Source organism: Podarcis liolepis (genome assembly GCF_965112155.1).
Source record: "Podarcis liolepis genome assembly, chromosome: 5".
NCBI lineage: Eukaryota > Metazoa > Chordata > Lepidosauria > Squamata > Lacertidae > Podarcis > Podarcis liolepis.
In genome coordinates this window covers 48,690,833-48,704,680 of record NC_139556.1, presented here as the reverse complement: position 1 = coordinate 48,704,680, position 13,848 = coordinate 48,690,833, and the positions used below count along the sequence as shown (strand labels likewise).

The following is a 13,848-nucleotide window of genomic DNA, read 5'->3' as shown; positions in this document are numbered from 1 at the left end:
CATACTACCACATAAAGTATATCAGCATTCTTATTCTAGATTGCAGATTGGGGAGGTGCGAAGTTGAAAGAACGGCAGTTCACCTGGGACCATGTAGTCACAACCTCTCCAGTGCCTTAAGGGGTGAGGCACACCTTGAAGCTGGAATTTCCCAGCTCACAAGCTTATCTGCTCAAGATCAGCTTTTCTCTCTGTTATTGAGCAAGACTTGGCAAATAAAGATTGCAGTCACTAACACATGTTTTTTGTGGATTAGTCCCAAACAAAACTTGATTTATCTCAGCAGAATTTCTTGTAGTTTGCTCAGTAGTATGGCCCCTCCAGGCCTTAGGATTCCCCCCACCCCACCCACCCCACCCAGGCTACACACTCTCACCAGCCCTACTCTGAGTTCCCCTTGAGTGGTTTGACTGCGTCTTTGCACTTTGCACTATATGGCTTCTTACTTGGTGCTGGGAGGGAGTTGTGTGTATAGAAACATCTGGTTTTTGTGTACTTAGAATGCAGCCTCCTATGCAAGGGTTAGTGTCACAACTGCTGTTTCACCTGCTATTGCCTCTGACCACATCTACTACCACTAGCCACGCCCATTTTTCCTCCGGCAATTGCCCTCCACTGGTGTGTGGCCCCCAGAAGATGAAATAATGTGGCCCTTGGGCTGGAAAAGGTTTCGCACCTCTGGTTTAGAGCCAAACACTTTCTTTGACATTAAAATGTGTACCTATTCTGTGGAGAATGTTAGGAGGAATGGGGGAGAAATTAGATTCAATTTGAATGGGTAAACCAACTAATTTGCACTTTCTGGGGACCAAAAAGCAGCCATTCTTTGAAACATGGTACTGTTCCAACTCTGCAATGCAGTTCTGCCGCCCAAAGAAACATGGGCTCTTCTGTGGCTTTGTTAGTTTTAATTATTGTTTTAACTGAAGTGTATTTCTGTAGCTGTTGTTTATTATATAATATTCTGAAAACTGCTCTGAGATCAGTATAAGTGATGAAGGGTGGTCTACAAATCTAGATAGATAAATAAACTAAGGCAGAGGAAATGCAATTCATAGTTGTCATACAAGCAAGGTTTGCTGAAATTCCCTCATCTACACAATTATTAATAGTAAAAGGAGCCTTTCTCTTTTCTCACCTGAGCACTCTATCTCTACATCTAGGATAACATGCTGGTATTTGGAAAGCAGATTAAACAACACCATTACCTCTGGGGGGAAACACTAGTATTTCCTGGAGCAGTTAAATCAGATGGCATTATATGTGATTTATTGAGTGTTGGACACTTACGTTCCCACTGGCTTCTCCAAAGCAATAATAATCAGTAGCTGTCTATTTCCAGGGATATGGATTGTGAAATGAAAATATCCCGGACTTCCGTGACATAGATCTGGGAGTTCAAAAAGAAAGATCAAATTGCAAACCACATGGTTTCCGGAGCAGATTAGAATGCTTATAAATTCTGAAATTCACCACTTCTTTATTTTAGCAGAAACCCACCCGAAACATGGGTGCCCAGATACGCTTATTTTGGATGGTGTTGATATCTTCTGCTCTCCTACATGAATCAGGTACTGTGCTTATATTGCCTTGGGCTTGGGGATGGGTTGCTTCTCTGCTTAAATCCCAGCAAAAGTGGGCCTGCATGAAACTGGTAGGCAGCTGAGCCTATTCAACTGTGCAGGAAACCACTCAGCAATTAAGTCTACTAAAACGATTATTAAATTTTATCTCTTGGTACTGTGGGCATACAGGAACAAAAGGATAGAACTCCAAGGATGAAAAGTCCAAGGATATGTATTATAAAAACTGATTATTCAGGCAAACTGGGTTGTACTCAGACTTACCCTCAACTGGCAGTAACAATTCCAAAGCAGAATTCTGCCCAGGATGCTCCCACCAATGGAAGGAAGAAGGGAGTAATTTTTTGCCAATTCATCCTTCCTCCTGAAGCCGTACTCTTCCAGAGGTTCCTCCAGCCATCCAGATTTTGGGAGGAAATTATGAAGAAGGGATGGTGGGGGGAGAAAGTCTCCTCGTCTATTTCACCGGTGTGATTTCTCCACTGGATCAAAAGCCTTCTGTGAACAGACGAAAGCTGCAGGAGACCAAATTTATTTGTCTTAACTATTAGGAGTGTGTCCCACCTTCTCAAGTTCACTGGTGATTCCCAAGAGCAAATTACACATTACCCATGAATGTGCATAAAAGCCTTAGCAGTGTGTTGATGTTTAAAGAAAGGCTATTTTAAAGGGTGGCAATTGTGAGTCGAGAAATAGATTTGGGTCAGATGAATTGACAGTAAGAGCTGTTCGACAGTGGAATTTGCTGCCAAGGAGTGTGGTGGAGTCTCCTTCTCTGGAGGTCTTTAAGCAGAGGCTTGACAACCATATGTCAGTAGTGCTCTGATGGTGTTTCCTGCTTGGCAGGGGGTTGGACTCGATGGCCCTTGTGGTCTCTTCCAACTCTATGATTCTATGATTCTATGAATATGCATCAAGGAGTAGTTGATGATCAGGCTGTACGTTGGTGGGGGGAGGTAGAATCTGTCCCTTTAGATTGTTAATGAAGTTCACAAAATTGCTCCTGTAGAATCCTGTCTACAGATTTATGTGGGTAAAATAAGTTCTCCCAGGAATTAAGACATCATAAAACTTGTATGTATCCACCATCTCCTGCACTGCTCCCAAACACTCAATAAACTTGCAGACTTTATGTTTCCTTATAATACAGAACATTATAGAGCTGGTATACTTGCATTTAACTTAACAACCATTTTGGGTTTTTTGTTTTACAAAGGTGCTCAGCAGTTGCGTTTAGTGAATGGATGGAACAAGTGTGTTGGGAGAGTTGAGGTCAACTACGAAGGAACTTGGGGGACTGTTTGTGATGACAACTTTGATAAGAAAAATGCACATGTAGTGTGCAGACAACTTGATTGTGGAGAGGCAACTACGGTGTATGGATGGTCTTATTTTGGCCGAGGAGCTGGACCCATACTCCTGGACGATGTGAACTGCACAGGAAGTGAACTCCAGCTCTGGGACTGTCCTCATGCTACATGGTTGGTAAATGACTGTGGGCACAATGAAGACATCAGTGTCGTCTGCTCAGGTAACATCTCTCTGTACACTATGTAGGGTTTTTCAATTGCAAACAAACTTCAAACACATCAAAGAATGATGTTACAAGTAGGGATGGGGAAGAAATTAGATTCAATTCGAATGGGAAAACCAAGTAATTCACATTTTCTGAAACAATATGCAAGCCTAAAAGCAGCTCTTTTATTAAACTTCTGCTTCTTCAACTTTGCAACTCTGTCACCAAGAAATATGTACACACAAAAATATGCCAGGCAAAGTGTGCATAAAAATGCATATATTAGCTAAAATAACATCCAAACAACCATTATACTTTGAGAAAATGCCTTGAAAAATTGTGTATATCAAAACTGCATACAACAATGCATAGATTAGGAGAAATTCACACTAAATTGCAGGTGGATTTTCATGAGAATATATATATATATATATGCTGATGTGGAAAAGTTCCCAACTGAACTTATTATTGGGGAAATGAGGGACTGAAAATGATGAATTTGTCCATCCCTGGTTGCAAGCTGAGTGCTTCAGACAAACCACCTACTATAGGCACAACACAATTTCAATTTATTCAGGTGATTTGGGAGTAATACAATTTGAACAATCAGAGAGTTGAATAATTGGGAATGCAATTTGAATAGGGTTAGGTTGCATGCAGAACAAATGACTGTGGACAATTAAAATATTTGGATGACTGCCTGAGAATCAAAGAGCATAGCTTTCAATGCACAAGCAGATCAAGCATGACCAGTACTAAACTTTTTTACTGTTATGGAAGCTGAGATACCCCAAGGAAGCAGATATTTTGATGGAATAGGGCACAGAAAAATGAATTCATCTGGAACTGAGCTATGACAGACTTGTAATCTCTAATGACACTGCCTATTCAATAAGGGTGGGGAGTTGCAAGCAAGAGACAGCAGAAAGCTATTAAAAGGTTAACTCCATGTCTTGATAGTTATACAGTTCAGTTAACCTAAGTATCAATGACACATGTGTTTATTTCAGTTTTGTAATAAGAATGAATAAAAAATTCAACAATACAATACACAGCAATGCACAACTACATGACACTAATCACAACCCCATGGGATCATGTTCATCAATGCAACATGAGAGTACAAAAGGTGTCAGGGCAGCATGCTTAACTAGAAGGATTTTCATTAAAATCACATATTAACAGCACTGTGATTTTTACACAGATACAGTTCAGTAACCATAAAAATAACAATTTCTGTTTATTTACAGGTGCTGGTGATCAACCAACAGGTGAGTCTGTTTATTTGTGGCATAGGCAAAAGTATTCACCAGATTGTTGGATGTTCCTTTCTAGGTTGCAACCAGTGGGATTTCAATTACATCCTGGGAATGGACAGGGGAATTTGTGACCTTCCATTAATTGTTGTATGACAGCTCGCATTATTGCTGGCCACTGACTATGCTGGCTAGGGCTTATGTTAGTTGGATTCATCCTTGCGCTAGGGGGTGGTAGTGATAATATCATTCATGCCTGATGTCATTCATACCATACAGTTCTTTTTTATTATTTTCTTCTTGCAAGTCTTCTTTCACTTGGAAGTGAAAGAAGAAAACATCCACTCCTACCACACTTCACTTTCCCATGATGATGCCTTGGCTGTGAAGAGTATTACATGCTGTCAGTGAGAATATCCCTAAAGGAGTAGGGCTATTCTGCTCTCCATGGTAGTGGTAACCATCTGCTTTGTTTCTGCTTGTTGGCGTAAGCTGCATTTCCCCGTTACTTTGTCCCGTCTTTTGTCATCCTGCCCACAATGCACAGTGCTAAATGACCCATCGTCAGAGTAATTCCTTTTCTTCCATGCCTTTCACAGTAACCTCTTTAGCAAACGCATTTCCTGCTCTTTTTGCTTCTCTTTTTCAACTTCTCCTTTTCTACATGACTTTTCTCTCCCCACTTTCTTTCTTTCTTTCTCTAACTTTTCTCCCTGCTCTTTTGTCTGATGCAGATTGTAAGCCCTCCAGGAACAGTGTCTCTTTTGTGTTCTGTACCTGAAGAGTATGCCAAACTGTATGGTATTTGTGAAGCTGCAATGGCTTTTGTCCAAGCGTGTCCTTCCTCATGCAGAGGGCACGCGATGATCACAGAAGGGCCATTTTACATCTTGTGCTCGAGTACCGTGGGAGGAAAGTGAAACAAAACCCTAAATTGCACAATCTCTTGGCTATAGAATCTCCCTATTATAGCACTGTGCAAACCATACCCATCTCCGCCACACCTGTAGTGGCATCAGGTTTGAAATTGGCTACTATGGATTTCCCTGTTGGAAACTTGGCAATGCAAATAATCCTAGCAGGCTTCCTTTTCGTGCCAAATACCTCCGTCTGATTCACAGTTCAACATTCCTGCTCTTTGTGTCTTCAACAGGTTACTTGCCTGTCCAGTTGGTCAGTGGAAGCTCAAGCTGTGAAGGCCGTGTTGAAGTGCTTTCTGACGGCCAATGGGGAACAGTGTGTGATGACACCTGGAATATAAGAGCTGCAACTGTTGTATGCCAGCAACTTGGTTGCGGTGAAGCCGTCTCGGCTCTGGGAGGTGCTCCTTTTGGCCATGGCACAGGAGATATTGTTCTGGATAATGTGGATTGTGTTGGAAATGAGACAAGTCTGGGAGAATGCTACCATCAAGGATTATATAATAATAACTGCAATCACAGCGAAGATGCAGGTGTTATTTGTTCAGGTAAATGTGGTCTGTGAGAGCCCAGATGATCTCACTATGGATCAGGTCTAGAACGTATAAAGTAAACACAGGGATGAAAATACCTCTGAGCATGCACAGTGTGTTTGCCCATTACTGCTAAATAACCAAAGAAAGATAGTTCTCAAAATTTGAGAACTAAAAAGTCATGTTTTTAGGTCCAAAGGACTGGGCTAGGCAAGCTAGGGCTCCCAACACCTTTCCCCCTTACAATTTAAGCACTAAAGCCACAGCATTGAACTTCTTGGAACAGTCCACAGGGGATTATTCATACAAGCTCTCTGCACATGACTGAGGGTTGGGGGTTGTCTTTCATTTTATTTTTGCACTGTTGATTGCACTTCACACATGACATCTAAACAGTTCTTTAATGAAACGAACCATCGTTTTCCATACCACTATAACGCTTGGTGATGGGAGTTGAATAGTTGCATTTAACATGGTGATTTGCCATTCATCACATGAATGGTACACTCCATGCTAACAAAAGTGGCTCTCAACACAGGGTGCTTCTTTCAATTAGCATAACAGTAGTGAAAGTATGACAGCAGTACAATGGGGGGGGGCTGTACAAAAAGGTCTGACATTTAAAAAAGAAATATTACAAAAATAATTTGCAAGAGCCAACGAGCCTCATGGCAGCATGCAAGTTCTTCCATGCATGTCCATGGCTTCTTGAATAATATTTATTTTCCTCCTATGGTTGTTTCTTCATAGATAGGCTAGTCAGGTAGTAGGAGATGCTGCTTTTCAGATGGAAAGAAGTCTTGAGAAGCTACATGAAGTGCTACATGTTCCAAGTTTCCAGGACTGCCCTTTGTGTCCTTGTTAAATGTCAAGTTAATTTAGTAAGTTATTCCATTTGTATCCAATGTGTGCTCGAAAGAGCTTGAGATGCCACACATTCTTCTCCCCACCCCACCCTCTTTTTCCACCATGTGAGGTAGGTAAGACTGAAAGACTGGTCCAAGATTACCCAATGAGCTCCATAACTTAGTGGGGATTTTATCGTGGGTCTCCCCAGTCCTAGTCTATCCACTCCACAAAGTTGACATCACTCAAGGACATGGAAACTATGAGAAGAATCTGTTCTTTCCATCCTGGAGCTGTACCAAAAATGCTATCTTTGTGCATAGACACAATCCAAAAGTTATCACTTCTGGACTTTATCTTTATGAAACTCAAAATTATTTTCGTCTCTTGACAGCTCACACGTATTCAACAACACCAGAAGGAACCACTGCAACATCGCTGACAACAGAAGGAACCACCCAAGCAATAAGCACAACTGAGGAAACGGTTACTCCTGAGATGCCAACCACAACTCAAAGAGGTACACAACAGTCTGAGAAAATTAGTCTTACCTCTGTGCATGGTACTGTGTGGCTTAACTCAATTATTTAAATTTAATAGATAGACAAAATCAGAGAAAGACAAAAAGCACGATTAGGGCATATCCAATCAGGGTGGGTGTCTACTGTGCATTTGTAACTTACATAGGGACTCAATCTCTTTACTGACCTCTGCTAATCACAATGGAAGGTGAGAAGATTAATGAGTTCAAGTAACAAGCAAGTCACACATTACAGATCAGCACAACCCCCACATGTTAAGCATGTGATTTTGCTATGAACCCAGAAAGATATGAGGTAACGAATGCATTTATTTTTGCTCAGCATCATGCAGAGCCCTGCATCTGATGCATGGTGTGTTTGCCAGCTCTGCAACGTGTGATGCGACGCCAAGTTGTGCAACTAGTTTTGCTGGAAGCTGCTGTCTGCAAACAGTTAATATGTCTGCTACAAAACTGGTTTATGGTTTGGTTTTACATAAGTGCTGCCCAACAAAACAGACCCAGAGGTTTCCAGCTCCTCTTAGGATATATGTGGTCAACCTTATATAGGTACATGTAGAAGTGACATGAGAAGGTACATGTAGGTACATGTAGAAGTGACATTTCCACAAGAGTGAAAATTTCAAAACACTTCAGGAACCTTGAATTCAGGTAAACAGATGTACAATCTTATGAAAGGAGAATATATTGTAAACTTTCCTGAGCTCATGCATTTAGAAGGGGTATAAACACCCAATAAATAAATTATCACAATACAGCTCTAAGTATATTGGAATCAGCCACAGAAATGTCTGCTTTTCAACTATTTTTGTTTAATGGTTACTCTTTTATTTTGCTGCAATAGCTCCCTCTGTTGTCACTGAAGTTCCTAGCACCTCGGGTAATTTTTTCCTTCTTCTTTTCCCCCTTTTGAATCCATTAAATGAGCCTAGATTACGTAGTAAAGACTCCATCACAAGGTAAAGTGTCTACAAAAGGATTTGGCATCCTCAGAGTAGGCTGAAAATTACTGAGCCCCATCAGTCACAAAAAGGTGGTGGTGGTGTTAAGGATTGATTGTTTTTATCTCTTTTTTACATTTGTATACAATTGTCAAGATTACATATTATTAAATGAGAAACAATCTTGTCACATTCTTCATCACCTTTTGCAGAGACTTCGCCATCAGGAACATCAGCAAATCCTTTCTTCCTAAGACTGGTGAATGGAGAGAACAGCTGTCAGGGTCGTGTTGAAGTCTATCACAATGGGGAGTGGGGGACCATCTGTGATGATGAATGGGACATTAATGATGCTCGCATTGTCTGCAAAGAAGTTGGTTGCGGAGAAGCCACTGCAGCCCCACTAAGTGCCCACTTTGATCAAGGCTCCGGCAGCATCTTTCTGGATGCTGTACAGTGCAGTGGGAATGAATCTTCTCTTAAGGACTGCCCCCATAAGGGATGGGGGGTCCATGACTGCAAACATAAGGAAGATGCCAGCGTCATCTGCTCAGGTACCACAAACTATTTTCCATATGTGTTAATTTTTGCAGGATGGCTTCTCGATCTACATTGGCAAATACAGTGGTACCTCGGTTTTCGAACATAATCCGTTCCGGAAGACTGTTTGAGTTCCTAAACGTTTGAAAACCGAAGCATTTACTCCCAGAAGCATATACTTATAGAAAACTCAGTACGGAAGCCGCATGGCACATTCAACTTCTGAAAAGTGTTCGAAAACCGAAGCCTTTACTTCTGGGTTTACAGCGTTCAAAAACCAAGACGTTCATCAATGGAGAACCATGGTACCACTGTATAGTAGTGATTCAATCTTTACTATCTATTTGGTAACCTCATTGTATACTGAGGTATATAAATTGTTGATGTAAATACAATGGCTTGTATTGTAAGAACATGATTAGGCTCTTTTTACATTGGAAACTCCTCCATCCACTACAGAGAATCTTATTTCATCTGGGAAATGGTGCTGAAGCTTTCCATGCTTCCCCTTCATCCAGTATTATCCCTTTATTTGAAGACTGCACACCCTTTGAACTAATTTTAAGAATAAACCCAGAGGACAGAATCCAAAGGCCAATGTGTGGGTGCCTAAGTGCAGTCTTGGAGTGCCTTTAGAAGGTTTTGTGAGAGGACAGAAGCTCCACCTTTGGCTCTTTGGGTTGCACACACTGCTAGCACCAGAACAGCCTGAACAATAGCCCTGGCTTCCGGACTTTAAACCATTATGTTATTTGTGATACCATTTGATTGGCAGGTGGCCAGCCACGCTCAGCTGTCAGATTTGTCCTTGCAAAATGGTTCCCCATCCCTGGTGTTGCCATGGGGTTGGAAAAGGAGAGTGGGAATAGCAGCAGGGAGCTGGAGAGCAGAGAAGAGCAGGTCGGGGTGCAGCTCCAAGTATATAAATGGCAAATAGGAGGTATTCAGAGGTATTCTGCATCTGAAAATATAGGCTCTAGCAGGTTAAGATGGGTAGCAGGCACTGATAGTAGACTGATTCAGTTGGAGTTTTACTGAATACTGCCATGTATGTGTGTGTTTTGGAATGAGTTAGTGGTTTAGAAATACTGTTATAATTACAAATAATTAAAAATTTCTTTATTGCTGCCTTTAAACCCATAATTAACAGCTATCACTACTGCTTATTTCAGCAACTCATATGATTTCAAAATGGGTCATACAAAGTAGTACCTTCCTTGGCATGACCATTAAATGAGCAGAGATTCCACTGTTGTGAGGAATCATGGGGTTATTTATGGCTACTAATCCTGATAGCTTTATTCTACCTCCACTGCTTTCCTCCTTTTTAATTTTTAGAGCATCTAACCTGTTCTTTCTAATTTTTAGAACCTCTAACCACCACAGAAGTACCCACCACACCTGGTAACTATTGGTTTCTCTATTCTAGTGTTTAAATGGAATTTCTTTTATGCTGTGCTTTCTCCTTTCTAATTTTTGGAGCTTCTAACACATTCTTTCCAATTTTAGAACCTATAACCACTACAGTAGAACCCATCACATCTGGTATGTATTTACTTTATCTTGCTTTTAAAAATATAAATAAAGCTGCCTGGTAACCCAGTTACTCTCAGCATCCAGAAGCATCATAGCCAGACACTGGAGAGACTTGCCAGGAGTAAGCATGGACCAATGATACCAAATAGTATGGGAAACAGCCTTACTAGAAAAATTAACCAATAAACTAAAACTGACACAGGGACAAATAGAAGAAGACACCTTTACCCTGGTATGGCTCCCCTTCATCACATACACAGCCCAACAAGACAGTGACAAAAATCCAACAACAGCATACAAAGCAATATGGCTAACCTGACCCCAAACACACACACACCCCACTCACACATGAAAACAAAGATCACCACAGCCAATCACAAATGAACAACCATACCCTAGGCCAACCAACCCCAACCTCTCTCACCACCCAAGGAACGCAAGTGAATAGCAAAGAACCTATACAAGTGGCGCTGACAAAAAAACACACATATACTAAGTAAAATAGAAACATCGCCACCCGACCCACTCACCTCTCCCCTCTCCACCTCTCTCCCAATTTTCTTCCTAATGTCTCAGCAAACAAAACTGATCTGTGAAAAATGTTACTTGGAGAGAGAGAGAGAGAGAGAGAGAGAGAGAGAGAGAGAGAGAGATTGCACATACTTTTGTAAACCAAAAAAATATTTAATAAAAATACATTTTTTAAAAAAGCTGTCTGGTCATGAGCCTCGACCTTTTGTATTCTTCCTTCCACTATATAGGCAAATTCTGAATTTGCAGCAAACCATGGTTTTCCATTATGTTCAAATCCAGCAAACTGTGGCTGGGGTAAAACATAGGCTGCATTCACAAGACAGTGCGTTCCATTTCCTTATCTGTTGATTTTCAAATTATAGTTGAGTTTTTGCAGAATATATATTAAAAACACTTCCAGAAATCTAGTAGAATATATCAGGTGTTTAGTGCTCATTTCCATGTTAATTGCTTCCCGGGGGGGGGGGCATTTTCCCAGAAAAATGCAAAAGTAAAGTAACCAAATTTGAGGCAATATATCAGCATATAGTTCTTTCCTGCCATTTTCATGGGTAAATCATGGAGGAAGTAAAGTAGGAATGTGCAGAAATGACACAATTTTTTGTACATCTGAATGCACCCATGATATGCAATCAAATAAGGTTTGCAAACCAAGAACATTTGGATTTTCTGAGTTCTGATGAAACTACAGAAACATGACTTCATTTGATCTATGACAGGTGGCAAGATAAATCATATTCATGTTATATCTGGAGACAAGGCAGTGATCTATTTATAAAACAAAGGTTGAATGTGTATAGGCCAGTTTGCAGTTACAAGTAGCCCTAATATTTAAAGGTGATACAATATGAAGACAAGGTGTATAATACTGGGTATTAGATATGTTTCTTTTTTAATCAGGAACTTCACCCCCTCAATCTACCGTACAGAGTAGCACAACAGGTAAGGACTGATACTGGGTTTTAGTTTTTTTTATTGCAATTGTCAGTATTATTTATAACTGAAGAAAGAATAGTGTTATTACGTTCTTCATCAACATTTGCAGTGAATACTCCTTTGGAAACATCGGCAAGTCCTTTCTCCCTAAGACTGGTGAATGGAGAGAACAGCTGCCAGGGTCGCCTTGAAGTCTACCATGATGGGACCTGGGGAACTGTCTGTGATGATGATTGGGACTTGAAGGATGCTCAGGTTGTGTGCCAACAACTTGGTTGCGGAGAAGCCACTGCAGCCCCGCTAAGTGCCCACTTTGACCAAGGCTCTGGCAGTATTCTCCTGAATGCTGTACAATGCAAAGGAAATGAATCTTCTTTTGAGGACTGTTCTCATAATGGATGGGGAGTCCATGACTGCAAACATAAGGAAGATGCCAGTGTTATCTGCTCAGGTATATCCAGTTATTTTGTTGTTGTTTTTACTATACTGTAAGGACACTATTTCTTTCCTCTCACTTCCATTCACTTCTGGGAATCTTCTTTCATCTGATAAATGATGGTGGAGTGCAGGGTTATCTTGTTTTTTCATTATATTGTGCATTTATGTGCGGACTGCACACCCACGGAACCGAATTCAGTAATAAATGTGTAGGCTAGAGTCTAAAGACAAATGTGAGCATGTTTAAGCACATAAAGTCAATTCTTGGAATGCCATTAGAATATCCTGTGAAATGTCAAAAAGTCTATAGCTTTGTCTCCACATACTTCTTGTAACTCAGTAACTCTAGTAACTTCTGTAGTACACTGAATCTGATGGTGTAACTCCATTAAGGTAATAAGGCTAATAGTCATTGATAGATCAATTCACATGAAATTTGATGTATACACTCTCCTGATCAATACCTGTCTGCAGCAGAGCACAGCTTGCAGCAGAATGTATTCTGAGTCTATTCTAGGTGGTGGCAAAAGAATTCATCTGGTCTGTCCTGAATCTACTGCTTATCTCTTTCATCACATACACTGATGTTCTCAAGTAGTGAGGATTTAAACGGGATCATAGTGTGGAGTGAAAGGGGCTCGCCATGATTTGCTTGTGGAGGGGAAGGAGATTCATAGGACATAGGTTTAAGGGCAGGTTCCATGTTTTAAAAGACACAACCTGAAATATTAGGAAGCTGAATTTGCAAGTCAAGATGGTGGTTCCTTTGCTCAGTACGTAACATAAGGTAGGACTTAGACAAATCAGGTTCTAAACATTAAATCTCTCTGATATCTACCTCATGGGGTACCATCACTAAGAAGCATACAACTATGAGTTTCATTTTTCTAATGTTTACATGTACTTTATTTTTATGCTGTGCTTTCTTATTTCCATTTATAGGCCCCATAACCACCACAGAAATACCTGTTACATCAGGTATGTATTAACCTGGCTCTGTGTGTGTGTGTGTGGGTGCGGGTCTGGGTGTGTGTATGAGAGAAAGAGAGAGAGAGAGATTTAATCCATGCTACCATTCTTGGTATAATGCTGCTCATATTATACTCAGTGTTGGGCAGAAAGGCGAGTCCAACTGGGTTTCCTAACAGCAGCATATATTGCAATTTCCCTTCTTCCACCCATTCATTCTTTCATTGGTCTGGCTATCCTATATCTATACCGTCCTTTAACTCTCTGACTATTTATTTGTATACCTGTGGATATAGGACAATATACAAATTTAATTCATTCAGTCATTAGTAATACTATTTAGCATATTATTTTAAAGAGAAAGAGATTTACAGTACATCCCTCTTCTCTGGGGAAAATAGCATGTTTTAACTCCTGCCCTTGGTTTTCACATTCATGGAGCAGCAATAGGAAGAGTTCGCGCTTCCATAGAATGAATTAATTTGAAAACAAAGCTGTTGGGAAGTTCAAACACACTTTTATCAGGCCTCTTTATTTTTATTTAAAATCAATAGTAAATTGAAAACCGATTAAAATGCTCATCAATACTAAATAGCTCAGTTGGGTAGTCTAAAGAAAAATCTTTTTAATTGACGCCAAAAATAAGAGCCAATAATTTACATTCAAACCAGGTTTGCAAAACAATAACAAATTGTATTTTCTGAGTTGCATTGAAACAAAAAACTGAGACATGACTTTTTTTGTTCATTCTTTGTGAGG

At 40.4% G+C, this 13,848-nt stretch overlaps 1 protein-coding gene across 1 annotated transcript in view; it reads left to right on the top strand.

Annotated features, from left to right (window-relative positions):
* Positions 1 to 13,848, top strand: part of DMBT1 (deleted in malignant brain tumors 1) — a 152,996-nt gene that overhangs the window by 114,221 nt on the left and 24,927 nt on the right. The window contains exons 18-28 of the mRNA XM_083505310.1: positions 1,490 to 1,571; positions 2,800 to 3,114; positions 4,350 to 4,370; positions 5,509 to 5,823; positions 7,049 to 7,174; positions 8,349 to 8,690; positions 10,045 to 10,080; positions 10,186 to 10,221; positions 11,647 to 11,688; positions 11,792 to 12,133; positions 13,063 to 13,098. Of these exons, the coding sequence (XP_083361436.1) occupies positions 1,490 to 1,571; positions 2,800 to 3,114; positions 4,350 to 4,370; positions 5,509 to 5,823; positions 7,049 to 7,174; positions 8,349 to 8,690; positions 10,045 to 10,080; positions 10,186 to 10,221; positions 11,647 to 11,688; positions 11,792 to 12,133; positions 13,063 to 13,098 (1,693 nt within the window). The remainder of the gene's footprint in view (positions 1 to 1,489; positions 1,572 to 2,799; positions 3,115 to 4,349; positions 4,371 to 5,508; positions 5,824 to 7,048; positions 7,175 to 8,348; positions 8,691 to 10,044; positions 10,081 to 10,185; positions 10,222 to 11,646; positions 11,689 to 11,791; positions 12,134 to 13,062; positions 13,099 to 13,848) is intronic.